Consider the following 22406-nt stretch of genomic DNA (forward strand, 5'->3'; position numbering starts at 1 on the left):
TGTGTGTGCCTGTGCTTGTATAGAAGCATTTTAAGGCTATTTAGTGTCATATTTTTCTATTTTTGGTATTTAATCCAGTGATTTTAACTTAGTATATGGCCGATACCAAAGCTGAAGATCATTATCAGCTCATCCCTAATTTAAAGTATTTTTTTTAAATCCAAGCTGTAACATAAAGACACAGTGGCTGTGGTTGGTCTATTGTCAACATTTCCAATAATTTGGTATGTGGCATGCGAATAATTCTTAAATTAAGTTAAAATAGCCTTGCATGTACACCTGTTTTCTGCCAGGCCACAGGTGGAAACCTGTTACTGTGGTAGTTTAATAACCATCTCTATTTAGACAGAGGCCGACCTTTTTCGAGCACTGGGAATGTCTCTTGTTTCTCTTCCTCATTTTTAAGCGTGGCCATGGCGATAAGGCCACACTGTGTGTGTGTGTGTGCTAATGTGTGAGTTAGGGGTCACTTTGGTGCTATTTCCTCTCGCCTAACAAACGCCGACCAAATAAAGGTAATTGAATCACAGTGTGTCCACTTTGTGAGCGCGAGTGCGTGTTGACTCTTCGTAAATGTGTTTATTGAGCACTTAGCTGGGAAACACCGTGCTGGGTTTGCAAGTTGACTGTAGTTGAAAAGTAGACGATCTTAATTTGGGTATCAAATTGAACAATTCCAGCAAATTCTTGAAAGGGGAGAAGCTCCGACTTAAGTGATTGTTTGTCCTCCGCTGCAGCCAGCCAGCCCATAAATGGACCAGATAGAGTCACATTATATGACAGTAGCCAGGGGATCAGCGCTCTCCTTTATCTATGTTCCCCTTCTCACATCGGCTGGAATGTTAATGGCGGCTTTGTGATGGGTTCAGCTCTCATGACTGACAGGCCGACTGGCAGCTCTCAAAGACTCCTAATGGGAAAGTCAAGCAAGCCGAGAGACGTCAGTCTTTTCAAAAGAATGAGAGTGTTTATGTAATTTCCAAGCCGCCTCCAAGGTTAAATGAAAGTTCCATTAAATGGTTTTTAATGTTTCTCTTCATAGTCTTTGATGCGCACTTGTTGTGTTGTGGAAGTGAACATGCGAAAGGTGGTAGGACAGACACTGGACAATCTGTCCCACTTACAAAGCCACATTACTCTCTGGTATATATTGTATGTTTTTAATACGTTGGACATCATATTTCCTTGAAGTTTGCAGAAAAAATGCTATTGAATTGTGTTTTTTAAGTCTGTTTGGAATCATCCAGTCTGCACTCTATCCTTGTGTCTGAACTGTAATAATGTTAGGCTTCCAACTTCATCCTTGGTAGGTATTTTTTAATATCAAACACAGGAGTCTATTCAACAGCCATGACCGGAGGGCTGACGCTATCAGCTACATAAGCTAAAGCTTTACTCTCTCTCTGTTGTTCTGGTATTCTAAGCCTGGGGTGCATCTTTTTAAATGTAAGTAGTTCTCTGTCAAGGCTTGCTGACATACTGCACTGCCAGCTGTCCATGAAAGCACAACATTATGCAACAAAAAAAAGGACATGTAGAAGAGATTAAAATAACATCAAATGTCTCCGCACAATAATTTAGCCTCGGGTAGGCAAGACAGAGGTAGGGTGTTGGTTGTGGTGCATTAAAAATAAATACAGCATTTAGAATTTAGGGATTATTTTCTGTGTATCAGCGTCTTGCAGGTTTAAGAGCTATGTCTTTTTAACGCATTGGTCTGTGATGGGAGGTTTCTAAGGTACAAGCTGCTTTGCCACCTTGTCTAACAGGCTACCTTTCCAAAGTGCTGAGGAACTACACTGAGCAGGCCTGCGAAGGAGACTTCCTCTCTGTTCGCTGCCCACCACGCACCACCATCACGGTCCAGTCAGCTTTCTACGGAAGAAGAGGTGCCTCTGATCCCCAGCGGTGCCCTCAGAGCTACCAGGCCCTCTTGAGCTCTTACAACATCCAGGAGGATGATCGATATTGTTCGGTGTCCACTGCACTTCAGGTAATTAACTGACCTCCATCATTTGTCACGGTTTAAGAAGGTCCAATCCAAAAGGATTAATCTGTTTTTCTACGTCTCACACATACATGACCTTGCTTTGCAGCTGTAAATTCTCTTCAGAGAATGTGCACTCTAAAATGGTCTAATTGGCCCCGGGTTAAATTTGGGATGAGCACTGATTATGTAATGCTTTGTGAGGAGGTTTTCCAGCAAATTACACTCTCTAAAGAGGAAGCAGGCTTGTATGTTCCCATCACACAAAGCGATTTCATGGGGTCCTTGCCTCAGCGTCCTCTCCTAAATTAATATGTGGCTACATTAGGTGGCCCACTTTTTAGCACCAACACAAACATCTCCCACTCAGCATTCATTCAGCTGCTCTGTTTATTCTTAGTTCCCCTGCCTTCAAGCATTAAACACCCTCCATTTCCATAATCAACAGGACAACTAGGACTGCATACAGAGAGTGCTTTGTGTTGAAGTGAGAGAATAAATGACTGTCAGACATATTAGCAACTCTGAAGTGTATCATTGCATCACCTGTTCGTGAGCCTTGTCATGTTTGTTTCAGTTGTTTCAAAGTCTCCATATAAGAATTATATTAATATATTAATAATTATGGATGTAGGAAAAAAACGGCTTCATAGTTCATAAATGGTCTAAAATTACTGTATCAGACTAATGTCGGTATCATTAGATACTCGAGTTTGTGATATCGATATCAGACACAAAAAAAGTGCTATCGCCCCATCCTTGATAAAAATGCTAACTTAATTGGTATTCCAACATGTGCCACAGCACATGATTATTTTCATGATGAATTATTTCAGACAAAAAAATATAATAAATAAATAAAATCAGCAACATAAAATAGCAATATACTGTATTTTTGAAAGAAATAGTGGCACTTGAGCTACATGCTAACATCAGAAATGCCGTCATGCTCACAACAACAATGCTGGCATAGAGTTAACCGTGTTCATCCACGCTGAGGATTATAATAGTGATTATATTGTTCTGTTTGGTCGTTCAATGACAAAAAAACAGAACAACAACAGAAAAGAAAAGAACAAAATCAACAAAGATACTCAAAACATGTTAGTTTAGCGTGTGTAGCTAACATTTGGTAATTAGCACTTTACACACTGCACAGCTGTGGCTGATTAGAGATTTGCACATGTAATTCCTCTCATATTTGAAGCTGTATGGAGCAAATGTTTGACATTTTTGTTCGGTACTTGAAGGTCAAGGTAAATTCTTCATGTTTTTGGTGTTTTGTGAGAGAAAATGTGCTAAATCATGTCCCCTATTCTTTCCCAGTGCTGCATGCTCCATGACCTGTTGTCATGAATGCTTCTTTTTGGTGTAAATGGGATTTCAGTACAGGAGAATGTTGTGTGGAATGTGCTCGCCTTGGTTACAGTAAGCTACGAGATGATGAAACTAGAGAAGCAGCGAAATGCCAGGAAATGAGTGGAATGGAGCTTTCCAGAAATGTCTTTCTCCTGTTCCCTTTTTCCTCTGACCTGCTCCTCTTCTCCATATTCCCATGGGTGTAAGCAGAGTGTTTGAAGTGGTTTTAGGTTTGCCTGCTACTGGTCTCACATGGTTGGCTTATTGTTCTTCACCTAAAACCCTCTTTGGTCTTCTCCCGCTCTCTGTCACTCTTTCCCTCCTCAGAAAATGCTGGACGAGTGCCAAGACAGAAGGAGCTGTCAAGTCCTCGTCAACAGCCGTGTGTTTGGGACAGACCAGTGCCCTGGCAGCAGTAAATACCTCATTGTCTGGTACAAATGCAGACCTAGTAAGTCCCTCATCACATCGTATCCTCACAGTCACACATTTGTCTTTCCCTTTTCTCACACATTTAGTCAGAAAACGTCAAAGGTTGGGGGGTGGTTATGGTCATGTGCTATTTGTCCATTTACCCAACAGGCGTCCCATCATTTTTATCTGAACCTGGCCCGAAACTTGACGTGCATTCTGTACTTTTTGTTGGAGCCAGGCGAAGTCGCTCCGTCACAATGGCAAACAAAAGTTATCGTAACATCCAAGAGGAAGAAACTACTTGCCCCATGAACACACACACACACACATATATGCATGCAGAAACACACTAGTCACACACCTTACGCGTTATCAGCACTTATCAGTATAATAAAATGTCAGACTCACCATAAATGACCAATCTTCTTTGGTAATAAACCAGATTGGTTTATTTTGAGTCACCGAGTCGTTATTATTGTTATTATTGAACTCATTATATATCAATTTAGTAAACGTTTACATCGTTATTTAAGTGAAGCAATTAAAAAACACCATTTGAATTCACCATATTTTACTCTTTACTCTATGTGGTCCTGACGGGCTCGGGTTGGGTATCCATGCTCTATTGCACGTCGTTGTCATTAATTTTTGGCACCAGCATCCCACCATGCATTAGCTCATATTTTTCAAACATGTCACACATGAAAGAAACATTGTAAAATTTTTATAATTTCAGCCAGTGCTGAAATATTTAGGTTTAATTTTAGAAGTCAATCACACGTACAACAGTTTTTAATTATCAAAAAGTGTTTCTTGTATTTGTTGTATAACACTGACACCTAAATACAAACATATTAAGGTAATTAAAGAATGAAGTTGGCATTATACCACAGATTTCTTATCTTTATTGCCCTGTCTGTGCCACTCAAGCACGTCTGACCTAACGAAGATACACGAATGGACTACAAATAGCAAACATGGATTATGGTATTGGGTTCTCAAGTAAGTATTAACAGCACCAGAATGTTGTGTAGGGAACCACATCAAAAGCAAAGTCCTCTTTGTTTGTTGAAACAAAGATTGTGGGTAAGATAAATATTAGAATATGAGGGAGATCTATGGCAAGTGACAAAAAAAAGGCTTTTCTGCCTCTATTTCTCTGCTCAATTTAAAAGGATAAACACTTGCTACATGCTCCTCCTTAAACCCTCTCCTTCCCTCTCCCTATGAGCCAGAAAGCTAAAAGTATCACTTGACTGGAGTCACAGCAGTGCAGTAATCCCACCCAGATTTCAGCCTCCATTCATGACTCGGTGCCGTGCTGAGTTGTGCAGCAGTTCACACTAGAGTGACCAGAAGTGGGCATTAATCCACTGATCCCCTTTTCCACAACCACTTTTTCTTTCTCCGCCAGCCCCCGGGAGCCAATCAACAGCTCTTTGTTCATTGTCACTTAACCAATGACTTCTCAAAGCAAGAGAGAATGGCCACATGGGGTGTTAGTGAGGTGCAACGGGCAGGTGTCAATGCCTTTTGAAAGAAGGCGAGGTGTGTGCAGAACGGAGGAAATGAAGGAGAAAGGGAAGGGAGTAAGAAGAATCCATCACCAAAACAAATCCCTTCTCTCATGCCCTATCCTCTTTCTGCATTCCTGTTCCACTCCCCACATGGATGTGTGGAAACGTCTGCTGTTGTGTTTTTGTTTGCTGGCCAGTGGAGCTGCAGTGGCTGTCACAGGTCACTGTGGCTGGATGTGTGTGAGGAATGCCACTGCATGGCACTACATGTCCACTCTTTTCGTGACTGTTGTCACTGAAATAAGCCTCTGTTCTCTATGCTGATTACACCTTTCAGCATTTTATCTTACGGTTTCTTTTGGTTGATGATGTTTTATTGTTGTTTTTGTTTGTATTAAATGTGTTTTCGTATCCTCTCTTTCTGTATCTCCAGACGAGTATAAGAGTAAGGTGGTTTGTGAGGAGGAGAGGATGAGGCTGAGCTGCAAGCACGGTATGCAGATCGCCATTTATTCTGCCATGTTTGGCCGAACTCAACAGGGCACGCTGGAGTGTCCCCTTTATCACCAGAGGGCCCCGTCAGTAGGTGAGGTGCACTTCCACTTCAGATCATTTCAAACTCATGTATTTACCTGGAATGTGTTTTACTATATTATGTGTTGCTGCCATTCTTGGCCAGGACCCTCTTTTAATAAGTAAATCAAACATTTTACACAAATTGGATGTTATTTAGCCCTGAATTTCTGTTATTTTTGACCAGCATTGTATAGTTTGTTCAGTGATTTGCTTTGAAATGTATGACTCTTTATCCTCATATTTACAAGTACTAACATCTTCAAAGACACTTAATAACATTTGATGGTACTACTTGATTTTTCCATCCAGCAAACCAGTTATGGAACTTTCTTGTAATTCTAAAAAAAAAAAGCAAAATTGTTAGGCGCACTGGGGAGCATTAGCAAAGAAGATATATCTATATTATTTAACATTGCCTGTGTGGATTTCAGTGTATTTCAATTTGATTTGTCGTTGTTTCGGAGTCAGGAGAGGATTTCTTACACAAAGACATTACTACAGGACTGCTTGGGTTTACATGTCCTGCTATTGCTGTTCTGTTAATCTGAAATTCAAGCTCAATCTGGTGTTTTTGCCAAGACATTTTCTTTAAAATGAACTTCCTATGTGTCATACAGCAAATGAGGTTCAAAGATATTGAAGAGGTTTACATGTCGGGGCTGAAATACAGAACAGAACTGCCAGGTTCTTAAATTAGCGCTTCAGAAGTTGCCTTTGATTTGGTTTATTTGCCTTGAGATATTGTTGTGGCTCGGCGGATTTTATAATTTCCTGTACAGCGTTTTTTTTCTTTGCTCCAGAACAAAGACTTTCTCTGACACACCCATCCTTCACGTCATCTACTCCGGCACCGTCGAACAGGATAACTGATTAATAACTTTACTTTCAGAAAAGAAATGTCACCATTTAGCATTTCTTTATCTTGGTCTGAATACCCAAGTCATATAAAACCACCACTCGAGCTCAGTTCAACACACAGACATGCACACACACACACACACTGTCAGGGGAATTGTGCTGGAATGTAGATCAGATGTCTCAGTCCTCCAAAGCACAGAATTTGGCCTGTAGAAAAGGGACAGTATTGAGTTCCCCCCAAGTATGTGTGTGTGTGTGTGTGTTTACAGGATATCCAGATATACTTCAGCTCATGTTTAGGGGAATGTTAATGACTTTAAGCTTGGATACATGACAAGTCTTTGTATATCCATAGCTACTGTAGAGGTGGCCCGAGCCTCATTGCCTTTTTTGCCACCTTTTTTTTTTAATCTTTAGTCTGCTGCGGTGCCTTTGTTTCATTAATGTATAGAAGGAAATGGACGCTGAGGTAAGTAAATAAGTAGCCAAAGCGGGTGTAAGTTAACTAGTGCTATGATTCATGTTAGTAACCCTGGATATCTGTGTGTGTCACCTTCTTAATGACAGCTATATCATACTTTTGACCCTGCAGTGTCACCTCTGTCACTCACCGGGTAATCAGAGATAGAAAAAGGGCAGCATTGTTTGAGTGAGTATTCAAGTATTCATTTATTGTTATACAAGCATAACAACATTTCCTCCCGAGACTCTCAGCACACATTGAAATGTCCTAAATAAAATTAAAGCAAAAATAAAAACAATTTAAATTGAAATAAAAAAATTAGCAAAGTGCAAAGGCTGCAATTTATGATAAATGCATAATATCTGACCCAGAGTTTATACTTTACTCTCAGTGGTTTCAGGGGTGTCGGACTCCTTTTAGTTCAGCGGCCACATACAGTACAGCACAATTTGATCGCAAGTGGGCCGGACCAGTCAAAAAACAGCATAACAACCTATAACCTTATGAACAGCCTGAAATTTATATAGAAAAATAAGTGCAATTTCAATAATATTATGCCCAAGTTATCATTTACAAAGGCAGAGAACATTTAGCCATAGGTATCTGGAATTGAAAAATATAATATTTTACATTATGATCAATGTGAAATTTACACAAATCCATCCTGGGGGCCGGAGTGGACCCACTGGTGGGCCGGTCCTGGCCCACGGGCCTCACATTTGACAGAGCTGTTTTAACATTTTCAATATGGGATCAATATCAGTATCTGGTTTTCAGTACTGTTTCCTGCACAATATTTATTTCTTCTTTTTTTTCTTCTTTAGATCCATATCAAATTTGAAATTTAATATCAAATGACAACACATGTTCGATATTAGGTGATCCAGAGGAAGTTCCATATCCCCTCGATATTACAAAAGTATTGAAGTTTTGATACCACAGATAGAGTGTAGGTTGATACCCAGCCCAAATAGCAATTTTGCCCAAATCTAGCCCCTCTAGATAGTATTTGTGTGTGTTGTGGTATAGAATATTAGCATTGAGAGCCGCTTTGAAGCAACCTCCGTCCGTCCTGTGCGCGCAGGTGGACCAGGAATGTGCGACAGGTGTATGTAGCAGGAGAGACCGGGCTGGCCTGATATCTGGTTTCAGACTCAGGATTAAATACAGGAGCCTGACCTCCCTCACTGCATTGATGGAAAATTGACTCCACTGTTACAGTTGCACGGAGGCTGACGAGAGCTAAGGCGAGGTGGTTTTTACTGTCAAAATCACATCACGTGTGTTTACATCCACTGTACTCTCAGACGTACACAAACGCACGCACACACACACGCACACATGCAACCACCCACTAACACCTCCTCGGGCTGTTATGCTCTAGCGGTGCCCTGGTGGGATTTCCCCCCTGTCAGCTCCGTCTTTGATGTGGCTCCCACGTCACCGGGGAGCAGGAAGTGAGTGTGCCTTGAGTGACAGCTCAGACACACACCGTTAATTATTTTTAAATGTCTTCTTGCCCTTCTGTCCGCGGAGGGGCGGTGTCTCGCTCGTGCGCAGTTGCGGTTCTGCGAGTTTGACAGCTGCTTTGTTTTGCACCCATTTTGATTTTGTGACTCTTGAGAATACGTTTGAATGTGCCAGCGAGGTTGGTCATAGTAATCTCCCAAACCGCACCACAATGGCAAACTCATCGCAGCCCGAGGTGGGGGGGGATCAAATCAACGCCTGAACTTGCGCCGCTGCGTGCACCTGTCCAGGTGAACTCTGTCTAATAGCAGGTGGTGAGAGACGGCAGTGTACGGTGGCAGCGATTTGCTCCTACATTGTTTACCCTACAAAGAGTCACATTACAAGGTTGTAGTCGAACGCTGGCCTCCTGCCAAGTTGTGGTGAATCTATAGACAGCCGTATTAATTGACTGGAAAAACAACCCTTTTCCGGAGCTTTGTTGACGGGACAAATGACGGAGAGCAGCTACTGTATCAACTCTGTTAGAGTGTGTAACATACAAAAACAAGTGCACACACAGGCATGTGCGTACAAAAAGTGAGGACCTCTTTGAAGTCGTGCTCCTTGGTTTTTGGTGGGAGTGGCAGAGTTGGACAGGTCTTGGCGGCGGCGGCGACGAATCCTCAAAGCAAAGGGGGCCTTTTCAGCCCTCCTCTCTCATCTGCCCCATTACCATCGCACACACACACCTCTTGACATCTAAATAGCTCCCCATGCTTGGCATGCTGGGTCTCAGATTTTTATTTTTTTTTTGTGTCTCCGTGCTTTCACTTTTGAGTATGTGCTTCAAAGAAAGGTCCACAGTGAGATGTTTCACTCGGGCCAGTCGGAGGATCACAGTAGCTTTTTAAAAGCACAAGCACGCACCAGCTGCAGTTCACATGTATCACTTGGCTTTTTGAAGCCACTTCCAGTTGTTGGGGAACAAGCTGCTTGGCAGTAACTCGATCTGCATTTCTTCCTAACTTTGATGTATACAGAGCAGATAAGTAGCAGACTGTCCGATATGTTTTGTACCTCAGATTTATAAAAAGAAATATGTGTTATGGGTACTTGAAAGAGTAGGCTCAGGGAAGGTTTGAAGTTATATGTGTTCAATGCACACACACCGAGTGTGAGTTGGTGTTGACTGTGTTTATATAAAGTGCTTCTGACTCTAGGAATAACCTGCTATCGTGTTGCAAACACAGCTGTAGAAACTTCAGCTGTGTTAAATTAGTCTCCTTGCCAGTCCATCCCATTTATGGACCATTTGTTGTCTTATTCTTCTACGTACTGGCTTCTTCTATCATTTCCAGGTTCAAGCCAGGGGTTGAAACTGCGTTGCATGCACAGAGCGCCCGACTGAACGTGTACATGCAGTAAGAATTTGAATTTCTGTAAAGTACCATTTCTGTGGGGCTAACCGGTCTGGTTTTAGTCAGACATGTGCAAAAAGTTATTTTTTTTTCCCTCTAACGTCATGTAAACTTACTGACTGGAATACTTAAATTCATCATATTACAGGGAAAAAAGGGGCCATTAGACCATTTAGAGTAAACGTTGGCATAGGAGAGTGTTCTCATATTCTTTTTTAATGTCTCTCACATAAAGGCCTCGCGTGTGCAGGTGCTTTATTCCCTCTGACAGTAAATCACTTTTCTATTATGCAAAGACGTCAAATCCCACAACAATGACTTAAGCCTCCCTATCAAATTATATTTATCGCAGGTGAGTCACGGGAGAAGAGGAGATGAGCGCAGGTTTTTCCTCGCTCCATTGTCCATGGAAATTCCAGGAAACTTGTGCGTGGGTGGGAAAGCGGTAGGATTCTCCTGTTCTGGGAAAGAAACGCTGTTGTGGACATACTGTGTGTGTGTGTGTGTGTGTGTGTGTGTGTTTGTGAGCGTGCAGAGCCTTTGCCAGCTAATGAATATTGTTACAAAGAACACCTGAACAACCTGTGCTATGCATACTCGGCACATGTCAACATTAATATTTGTTCAGTCTTTGTCAGCCTTTATCACCTGTAGCCCATGCCTCTCCATTTTGTGAATTCACATTTAGTGCATAGGGTTCCCCTGATTCTTCCTGATTCTCACCAAGGCATAACATACAAACACAGTGACTCAAGGTCATGGCGGTCAACATCATGAGTCATTTTACAATGACGTACTGTAAACCTCTCTGTATCTGACCTCTGTGTTTCCTGCTGTGTGTGTGCGCCAGAGTTTGTATGTCACCTTCACCCAGAGGAAACCCCTCCCTTTCCTCACTTGTGGTGGACCTTCTCTTTTTGGATCACAAGCCTGTCCTTGTTGGCCGTGTGCTGGATGGAGGGGCTGTTGCACAGGCTTCGGAGGTGGTTCAGGGTCGAGGTTAGAGGTGATGGGGCTTATTCATGCCTATTCCTCCTCGGCCTTGTTCCTGGTCTGTACTCGCCTGTGTGCGTTAAAGCTACTAATGAGAACCAGAGGAGGTCGGATTCTGAGGAATGCTCTTTTTAAACTACATAGAAACGCTGTGTGGGGAGGGGCTGAGTTTGTGTGCATTAGCACGGACAAAGAATAAATGTGTTTCTCCATCCTCTTGTCTCTAGACGTCTCTGTCTGTCTGTCTCAGCCCCACCCTACCACCCGTTCTTCTGTGGGCCCCCTCTTGCTCAAGTAATCGCCCAGTCAGGAATCAAAGCAGCGGCTAATGGGGGCCTGTCTGTCAGTAGGCGGTCTTGTCAGGGAGGACAAGTTGTCTACACGGCACGACGGCTCAAAACGAGCCCTCTGGGAAGGGGAAGACAGAAGGAGAACAAATTAAAGTCCATAAGGGAGACCAGGAGGCCATTATGCTGCAGGCATCTATAGAAATGAACAGAGATCCACGCAGGGACACACAAAGATTCACCTGTTATCACATTTTTGACCAGAAACTGTTGAGCTGTAAAACAAATATGTTTTACTACAAGAAAGAATAGAGCTTTATATGTCTATAGAGTGATATTAAAGTTAGATTTACTTGTTTTATAATTATTGGGTTTTTTCAGTTTGTGAATTCACTTGATTTTATAGTCTCTGAGAGATGTTTATGAAATGTTCAGAGAACATAGTATAGTATTTTTCACAATTCACAGATGTATTATAGAGTTTTTATTCAATACACAGATTGACATTGAAATGTATAGTGTAAATTGCGGCTACAATATTTTGGCAGAACTTGTCTTTTATGTGCCACTGGGAACTAGGTAACCTTTGAGGTGTCTGAGGCTGCAGCCTTCATTCCCTCTCTCTTTCTCTTTGGGAATTCCGGTGTGTCGCCTCCAGCTGGGAAACATCCGGGTGCTTCTTTGAACTGCGTGCAAGCGACGGATGAACTCTTGATTTAGGTTCACGTTCCTACAAAACGTATTGCAGTACACAGGTTGTGACCTGGAGTTTTTTTTTTGATGATCAGTGAATAAGGTGTGTTCCGCTGCATTTAAAAGAATCCCAACTGTTGACACTGTCCATGACCAATTGTTTGCTGTATTTCACGTCCTCACTGGGACATTTGCCCTTTGGCCTGTGCCATAATTTGTCGTGGGCCGTTGACATGAGCCAAACCCTAAGCGACCTGTTCTCTCTTTACCCTTTTTTCTTTTTCTGATCTTTCCGTGTCTCTCTGTGGGGGGGGGGGCAGATGGTGTGAGACCCAGTGTCCACTTTCAAAGCCTTGTCGTCTCCTTGTGTTGTTTCTAGGGGGTTAAATGGACAACAGGGGCCCGGGGAGGCAGCCATGTGGAACCAGGGCACATTCACTTTCCAAAGAAAAACACCACTTTGAGAGATTCTTCTAATATTATTAGTGATTGTCACATCTCTGTATTCATTCAGTGTGGACAAATCCACGCACACCTCCAGGTGTGATTCCAAATGGACCATGCTAACCCGATCCAGTTCCAATGGTGCACCCTTGTCTTGAAAATAGACCTGAAACTATTATATGGGGGGTATGGGCATGTTAGACTGTCTGTATGGGCTCAATAAAGTGTGTAAGCACAGCAGGTTTACCATATGATCTCGTTTAGTCCTGGTTCAAATGTGACAAGAGGGAGGAAGTCAGAGAGCCTCATCTGTCCATCCACCCTCCACAGAGGAGGAGAAGCTCTGAAGGAGCTGGCAAGTGCTTAGCGATGATGTATGGGCGTCCCATCCATTACTCTGTCAGGTCTCCATACACAAACACTCTCCCGCCCAACCACTCTTTCAGACACGCACACACACACACACACACACACACACACATATATATGTTGTATCAGGTATCTCTTTAGACAATGTGAGGCCCCCGTAAGGTTTCTCCGTGTGGACAGAGGATCCACCGTGGGAGCTGTGGAGGCCTTTATGGCGCGGAGTGTGTATGAGAGATGTCCCTTTTAATGGTTGTAAAATGTGTCTCTTCGGGTGTGTGTGTATGTGCGCGTGGGTGTTTGTGTGTCCATCTCTGTTGTAGCTGACAGCGCCTCATGTAGTCCTATTGTGCCTGAAGTGCTGCTTGTCCGTCAAACCTTTACGAGTAGCAAGGGAATCGTGAGGCTCATTTGAACCAAGAAATGACAACAATTTCTTTTTTTATTGCCAAATTGTTAGTAGTCTGTCTTTGTTAATTGGTACACAGCTGTTTTTCCCCTTATCTGTTATTCTTATTATTGCTATTATTATTATTCCTCCAAATTAATCACATTTCTGAGGGCCTGAACATACCCCAAAACTCACAGATTCTAATGAAAATCCTGGGGAAAATGAACGTGTGAAAGTCGTTTGGTAAAAAACAAAAGCGTGGAAAATTGGAAGTGGCAGAAAAAACTTTTAGGTCATCTGGTGTCAGGTTTAATGTACATGAACGAAACTTGGGACACACGTTCACGAGGTTGGGACGGTCAAAAAAGTCCTTTGACGGCTTTCCTGTGAATCCTACAGGAAGGCCGCCATCTTGGACTGAAAGCCAACTCTGAGCAGATTTGTCTTTTGCACCAATGGTATTTGAACGAACTTGTCCTTGAGTTTTAATTTGTGTAAATATATTTGAATTGGTATTTTTATTGCTTCCTGTATATGGACTTGTGTGACATATGTTACAGTGACATTTTAGTGTCACGAACATAAATGAAAAAAGGAATCTGTTCTATCCTTTGGACTGTGTTACTGTATTCATGTGTGTCTCACTCAGTATTCTGTCCTTCTCTGCCTCTCTCTGCCAGACTGCCAGTCGACGGTGGCTCTGCAGGTTCTCACGTCTCGCTGTCAGGGCAAGAAGAACTGCCTGGTCCGAGCCTCCACTAAAGAATTTGGAGATCCGTGTTACTCTGGCACCAGGAAGTACCTCAGCGTCATCTACACCTGTGGTGAGTCCCAACAATCCCTTATAGGATCTCCTTTTTTTCTGCCACCAGGGGGTGGTGTTCACTAACTGATCAGCTTGACTTGAGTCTCCTCCACGGTGGTTTAGCTCTGTGAATCTGCAGTTCCTGGCTCTACAAGTGGTTTCTTTTATATTCAGAGAATAATTATATGGGATTGAAATGATGATGATATTGGCCGCACCAGTGGTCAGTCCATGTTTCTTTTTAAAAGACCCTCTAAAATGAACTTTTTAAAGCACCTCGGCAGTGAAAAACCTTTCTGAAAAGCCTTTCATTAAGGACCACGTCTTAAAAATCCCACAGATACTCACTTGCTTCTGGAGGAAGTGCAGTGTTTGTGGTTTCGACTGTTAAAGCTAGTTATTTTTAGTTAAGATGGAGGAAGGAAGCACCGAGTTCAAAGCTTAAAATATGATTTTCCACTCCCAGGATGTAGCACACGCACACACACACACACACACACACACTCAAAATTCTGGCATTGTATCTTGTGTTTTGACTTCATGTCTGTGCAGATGAGGGAGAATGATTATCTTCCGTTTTATCTACTTCCCACCACAGGGATAATCCTGAACTGACAAGGCTGTGATTCATTAACCTCATGCTTGGACACACACACACACACACATGCACACATTATCCAGCACCTCCAGCAACAGGGATTGATGTACAAGCTCCACAGCCTGGAGCCTCTCAAACCCAAGGAAACCAGAAACACAGAAAGCCATGTCCGCAGTGCTTTAAGATGACATTTTGTTATAGTTGGCATTTCAGTGTGATATTTGACGTTATTATATGGATGATATGGTATTTGCGGGTGTCTGCGCTCGGCCTAAAATCGTATTTATGTCTTGAGGTACTGTAAAGTCATCCAAACCAATTTCCAGAGCGTGTAGATTATGCACAGTGGTGATTCCTCTGAGACCTGAACTTCTTATCGCACAGTCGATCCTTCTGCTCGTCTCAAAGGTCCTTCGCTCCAGTCTTTGTGTGCCAGTGTTGCACATGATTTTCACACTGTTCCATCGGCCAGTGCAGACGAGAACAAACAGACTTTTCTGCAGTATCGATGGCGTCCTTTGGGCTCGAATCCTTGTCTGACCTCCCTTATCTGTCACTGATAAGGCAACGTACTTTACCAACAGCTCTGGTGCTGAGTCGCGGTCGACAAATGTGTGAGGTTTTTTTTTGAGGAAGGGGCGGCAGAGAAGAAGGGAAGGATGTGGACTGGTGTTAATGTTCAACAGATACAGAGAAGTGTGTGCTGTGAGGGGAACAGTAGGTGGGGGGATTTTTGAGCTGTGGTCAGAGTCGAGCAGGAATGGATGCGAGTAAATCAGTCTAGTTGCTACAGACATGAAGTCACTGGGAGCTCCAGGCTCCAGCAAAGTGGTAATTTTGGGGGATCCTCTGTCATTGGTGGTCGAGTGTGTGTAGTATTGACCCCATTTGTTTCGGTACAGAGAGCGGAGGATGTCTGTCTGCTCATGATTGGTAGCGTTTAAGTGCGCGTGTGTGTTTCGTGGTTTTAATAGAGCTCACCAGACCACGTGACCAACATGCAATGCATTCTGGAGGGTAAAGGAAAAATGCCGGTAGTCCCAAGTAGTCTGGCTGTTTACTTCTTTACTTTACTGTTTTTTAGCTACTATTGACGCACACAAATGAACACAAACATGAAAAAGGACAACAAATGGAACGGGCGAAGGCAAATGCAGTGGGTCCATAGCAAGAGAAATGAAACGCGAAGGAAAAGGCGCGGTATTTGCAGAAGATAGGAGTTAAAGGGCTAGACCCAAACGTCCCTGTTCATTTTGAGGTAATGTGTTATTTTTATTTATTTTTTTTTACCTCTTTTACCTTTTTTACAGTAGTTTTGTATCCATAGAAATGCGCAAAACCTAAATATCGGAATCAAAACGGAAAATTTCATAAAAACCTCTCAATTATCACTAAAACATTTTTTACACTCTCGGTTTTTCAGGTGTATCATTACAAACTTTTATCGCAAAAGTTGAATGGAAACACTTTTTTTTGCATTTACACGTCACACGACATGACGGGGTCACATGACCAGTTCACCTCAATAGTTCCATTGTCCTCTGTTGAAAACAATCACAGCAACAGCAGCAGCGATCATCGAGGTCACTGCTACAAAACCATGGAAACGCAAAATGCTTTTCGGCCATCTTCCACTAAGTGGTCTCTAGTCTCATGGTACGAGACTTCACTAGAGGAAAAGGGATGTCGCGAGAGTAGAATTAGGGCTGATATGCAAGACACCCTTCAGTGGAAACATCTGCAAGTAGCTATTGTAATTTGTAGAAATTTGTAGAAATATCACTAGACCAAAACATGGTCCTAATGAGGCAGAATCTCTTTTCTGAGGAAGACGATATGTTTAGGGCTAAGATTTGGTAAGAATTGTTAAAGTTAGGCTTATGGTTAATGTTACGGATAAGACTAGTGCATGTGTAAAGAGGTGCTAACCCACTTAAAATCTTTCCAATGCTATTTTAGAGTCTTTTACTACCTGCCAACATTAGAATAATTAGGAAACTGTTTTATAACTCATTTTATCCGCAGGAGTGTGTGTATATAAATTGGTCTGTTGGCACACGCACATGCATACGCTACACACATTATGCAGACACACACACACACACTGGCAGGAGTCCATGTTTGATTCACCGTGTGGAGCCACTGTGATTTATAAAGCCATCAACTCTCCGAGCTCCAGCATCTTCCTCACACACACACACACACACACACACACACACACACACAGCCGTAGGGCTGGACTTGTTCCTCAGCAATAACAGCAGCAAATGGTCTGAAACTTGCCATCAGTCTCCCAGCAGATCACACACACACTCTGCACAGCCGCCACTGTCAGGCTTCATTTACATCCACTCCCCACGGAGGAAGTCCCCACGGTTTGTTTGTTTTTTTTGGGTCCAAAGAAAGTACTGCAGCAGAGGAGTCCCAGTGCAGATTAACTGCAGCTCCAAACATCTTCACAATTCAATATTTGAGGAAGATTTAGCCGTAAAATACCACTCGCAGCAGTGCGCTCTGTCTCGCAAATTATTCATAGCCTAAACATGGAAATATTTACCCCCGGTGCAATCATTGGAGATTGATGAATGAGTCTGCTTGGGGCACATTCTTCAAAAAGCCAAGTTTCCAGTGTGGCCCCTTTTGAAGTTTCTTTCTTTGTAATGCTGTGTTGGTTGGTTCCCTTTTCAGAGTTTGCCATGTGTCTTTTGAAGCTGAGATGCCTCTGTGCAACATATATAAATCTTTATGTGATAGAGAAAAAAAAGCATTATTACGATTCACACAATGCGTCTTCTTTTTTTTTGTTAGCCGTAGCTCGTCCAGATGTCTGAGGCCTGTGCCTGCTGCTCTTCCTATTTGTCAACATCCTTCCTCTCCTCTGCCTTGTGTGACTGAAGTGACACAGCCTCAGGGCGTCCTGCTTCCACACGAGTGTGCGTGTGTCTGTCTCCTGAGAGGTCAAAGCTTCAGACCTCATATCTAAATGAGGATGTGTCTTCCTCTCTCTCTCTCTTTTTCATGAGTGTTCTGTGTGATGCATCACCCTGAACAGCCTCCTTTTGAACCATGCAGACCAGACTCTTTAGGGGCGGATAAAAGTCCATGGAAAACCTAATGAACAGGTCTAATTGCAGGGGAGGAAGTGGATTAATCGTGGTACTTAGCCTCGTTAGCATAGGATCTGAGGTAGGTGAAGGAGAGGGGGGGTTGATGGAATAGGCAGCTCAGGCGTTTCCAACTCTGGGGTTGAAATCTCAAAAACTAATGAAACTACAATGAGACCATTATTATTGTTTAAGTGTGCTTTTTGTGTAACTGGCCAAAGCCTTTACTCTGGATTGTGTGCCCAATAACGCAATAACAAGCTGCTCAACAGTCGAACTGATTTTCCATTTGTTAGCTGAGTCATTGTTTCAAAAAAAACAAACAAACAAACAAAAAAAACAACTCACCCTTTCATTGCCACTCTGGAACTTTAAAGTATCGTCGGAATCGTTATTGGCAGCAGATCGAGTTTGCCTGGTTGTCATGGAAGTGTACGTGTTAAACTTACACATTGAGTTTCAAAATGGGATTTATTATGTTGGAGTAAGCAGTTACTTAACTCACAATTGATGTCTTTTGAAAAACTTTATGGCCATATCACTACACGTTTGATATCTTTTGAAAATGTTTGGAAGTGAATCCACAATGTTAAACACAGTTAGCAAGTCTTGTATTGTGACATCTTATGTGTCAGCCGGTCAGCACACATTTCAGTATTGACACTCATTGTTAATTTGTTCATTTTGATTCGTAATATATCATTTAGCACTTTGTTGTGAAGCTAAACCAGAAATCAGATTCCGAAGCTGGCCCCGGCACACTTTAAGATTAGGAATGGCTGCTGTGAACTATATCATTTCAAAGAGAGGAATATGGTCACAGTCAAGTAGCCACTCTTAGCATAAATTAGAATAAAGTAGATGCTGGCTGTAGACACAGAAAATGTCCTCCAGATTCATATTGGATTACTAAACGTGGGGATGTATGTGACAGAGGTGGCCAATTTAGTTTCACTGTGGTGAAGGCCTCACTGCTTGAACTAAACCCTTGGCTTTGGCAGAGGTGTGGTCACTGCTCTGTGCTGCTGCCGCCGCTGCTGCTGCTGCTGTTTTTAATGGACACAGTCCGAGTGGTGGAGACTGTGGCTGACTGCACATGGCCCAGGGAGGGTGATTTAGATGCAACGGGGGGAAAACGGAGGAAGATAAAGATGTAATGCAGGAGCTTGAGGGTTCAAATTGTCCCAATTGGTTACGCAGACGTACACATGGGCACATAGGCACCGAGTGTGTACATGCACGGGGGATACTTGAGGTACACATGTGACCACGGCGAGCCACACACTCCTCCGGCTCCCCAGTGCACATTCATGTCATGTCAGCAGAGGAGACTGTGGGGAAGATGTTTGTTTTGGCCCGCTTGTGCAGAACTGAAGTCCAGCCAGGCAGCCAGTGGCTGCTGCTGGGCCCCAACATTCCCCCCTCGTAGCTCATCCTATAGTTGCAGGAGAACACACACACACACACACTGCATTCGATGAAGCAAATTTTTTCCCAGTATCTAATTGCAGGCTTGTACATACGGGCAACATATGGCAGTTTTCAGTCCAGTAATGTCCTACTGTTTGACTTAATCTCTAACTAAACCCTAAACCGCAGTCTGTTGGGTCTGCTGGCCTTATATAGTCAGGCCAGCAGCATGATTCATACCTCATATTCTTTTATGCTTCTTTTACTATTATTTGAACGATTGTAGTTTGATCCATTTCGAATAACAGCCGCCGCCGCCGCCGTCTCTGAGCAGTTCATAAAAAAAGTTTTGTTTCAGTTGAGTTGTGGTGCCTGCAAACAGACAAACAAACGTAACCTTGGAAAAATATCACAATAATAGTTCTTCATCGTCCTTCAGAAAGGTTTTTAAGCTCCATCTCAACATGCACTTTACATGTATTTCTCATGGAATCACTATCATGCTTTTGATTTCACTTTTTTAAAGTACTAGTAGTTCATGATGGCTGGTGTGTTTCATTCACGTGGTTGTTGTCCTGGTTTTGCACATTTCTGAACACTTCAAGTGCAAGGACTTGGGATTTATGTGTGGTAAACCCCATAGTAGACAAGACCAGGATGACTTAAGTGTGAAAATGATCTAACTTGTGTCAAAGTATTGGCTCTTATGGATAAAGCACACCCTTCCTAAGTAACACTTGAAATGGCTGTAAAAACGGATTCTGACGATTGCATCATCGTACAGTATGTAGCCACAACCCCCACCAATTAAGTGCTTTAATAGGCTAAAACAAACCAAGATCCTGGCAGAGGATGTCTTCTCTTGACCCGTACAGTGAGAGAGGCAAGCAGAAAGGAATGAAACGGCCCCTGTGAACGCTCCCCTGCCTCGTAACACAAGCCTGACTCTGCAGAAACCCTGGAATAACAGCCACAGCTGGCACTCTCAGGAATACTGCCGCGAGAAAACACGCTGCACGTGACCCCGCCTGACCCGCGTGTGTCGGCTAGCCGCTTTAAAAGTACTAGTACTTTAGTTTGCCCATATTAGGTATTGAGCGCGGTTGCGTCTCTGCCGTGCTTTTTCATCATTATTGGACAAAGATTTTTAACTGAATTTTCAGTTAAGTGTCAGGGGCTGATGTAAAAAATTATTGAACCCAGCGAGGGTGTGTTCTCTGGCAGAGGGCGAGACGCAGGGAGGAGGAGGAGTTTATGGCGGGAGCACACCGTTGCCAGGGCGATGTGCTGATGCTCGGGATTGTGGGTTTTCACGCTTTGCCAGCATGTTCAGTCAGACACCCAGCACTGTGTATCATCCGCTTACATCATTGTGTTTGAGCCACGCACAGAGACGGGGGAGAATAAAAGCAGGTGAAATCACACATTCTAACCTCCTTACAACACTTACACACTCACTTTTCGGGGCGGTGTGGTCATACATGACAAATCTGGTTTAATACCCGGCAGATGTGACCACTGGCACTTCAGAGGAGGACTATAAGATATTCAACCGGATTAAAATAAGTCACGAACAAAGAAGATTTTTAGAAAAAAACACACGGTGTTATATTTCCTTCTAAGTTTTCAAAGCCCCCCCCCCACACACACACACACACACAACCTCTACCTTCCCTGTTTTCCTTCTGCCTCCGTTCTGCACGACTGTAGATCATTGCTTCAAAGCAAAAGTTATTCAATGACTAAAACTTTATAGGCTACAAAAACAAAATGTAAATTTTTTCCAGTAAAAATATAACCAGTAAAATAACCAATAAAAATGCTTGGGATTCCTTGTCTTTCAGGGGGAAACACGCTTAAAACTAACTGGCTGTTTATCGGATTGTAAATAATGATGTACCTCACCACAATTATTTAGTGACTTTATTGTGGGAGCAGCCCTTAGAAGAAGTCCTGTAAATTACAGTACGAAGAGGGGAAAAAATAACAGCCTTTCTCAGCAGTGGACTGTGTTCTCACCCGATGCTTAGATTCTCCTGCTTTGCAGCCACGATGGAGAAACCTGCACTTATTACTAAAGGTGACCGTGAAAGCCTGACAGGATGAGGACCAGCTCAGCTCAGTGTGATTAACTCAATTTCAACCTTTGAAGCGAACGCTTAAAATCACCTGCTTACACAAACAAGAGATAAACCACACGTGGTGATAAGCTGATTTGCCTCTTTGTGGTTATTTATTATGCAATTAGCACACAAGTAGCAACAGAGTAGACGAATGAGGCCCATTGTTTTCCTTTCAGGATGTTCTGATTTCTGCTTAACTGATCTGTCCCCGCCCCCAATTTATATCCACTGTGTGAACAGTCTCGTGACGTTGTGGATGATCAATGTCTGTCCTCTGTCCTGTTTGTTTTGCAGACTCAGTGCTGGTGTTTTGTTTTGTTTTTACTCACACTTTACGTGAATTTGTTAGTTTAACGCTTGCATGCAGTATTAGTTTGAGAGTTCTAGGTTTTATTTTAGTCTGACTTTGAGAAATTCAGACGAGAGCTGCAACTAACGATTATTTTCTCAATCGATTAACCTGACGATTACTTTCTCGATTAATCGTTTGGTCCATAAAATATCATAAAACCTTCGTCAAACCTGGAAATTAAGATACTCTCCAATGTCTTGTGTTGTCCACAAACCAAAATGATTAACTTTTAATGATTTCTTTGTTTGTAAATGGAGCAAAGAAATGAAGAAAATATTCACATTTAAGACGCTTCGGAAATCTCGTTTTAATCATTAAAAAAAACTTTGAACTGATTAATCGACTACCAAAATAGTTGTCTGATTACATGTGGCAGTGGGGGACGGAGAGTCTCTCTGATGGATTTGGGATCTTGTGTCACTCTGCTCAGGGCCGCTCGTGTCCCTGTAACCGTTCCAGCCCAGAACATAGGAAGCTCTTTCTAGAGTGGTGGAATGTTCTGCGTTGTGGCTCTGGGCTGTTTGTCTGCTTTAGAAACGCGGGATAATCGCCGCATGTAGCGAAAGTCAACAGTCGCGCAGTCCTATGTCTGCACACACACACACACACATGCGTGTATACACATGCTGGAATACACACAAACACACAAACATCTCCCCCTGTCCTGTGGGTTGTGTTATTTTTTTTGTTTTTTTTCTTCGCTTGGCCTGTTTTTTCCCCCCCAAATGAGCAACTGCTCCTTTGTTTGGCCTGGAAAGTGCAAAATAAGCAAAGCTCTGCATGAAAACCTGCTGCC

The 22406-nt window shown here is 42.8% G+C and overlaps 1 protein-coding gene across 1 annotated transcript in view; it reads left to right on the forward strand.

The window, feature by feature from the left end:
* LOC122783956 (protein eva-1 homolog A) overlaps positions 1-22406 on the forward strand; it is a 68996-nt gene that overhangs the window by 17714 nt on the left and 28876 nt on the right. The window contains exons 2-5 of the mRNA XM_044048946.1: positions 1770-1993; positions 3674-3797; positions 5711-5863; positions 13899-14042. Of these exons, the coding sequence (XP_043904881.1) occupies positions 1770-1993; positions 3674-3797; positions 5711-5863; positions 13899-14042 (645 nt within the window). The remainder of the gene's footprint in view (positions 1-1769; positions 1994-3673; positions 3798-5710; positions 5864-13898; positions 14043-22406) is intronic.

This window comes from Solea senegalensis, linkage group LG17 (assembly GCF_019176455.1).
Source record: "Solea senegalensis isolate Sse05_10M linkage group LG17, IFAPA_SoseM_1, whole genome shotgun sequence".
Taxonomy (NCBI): domain Eukaryota; kingdom Metazoa; phylum Chordata; class Actinopteri; order Pleuronectiformes; family Soleidae; genus Solea; species Solea senegalensis.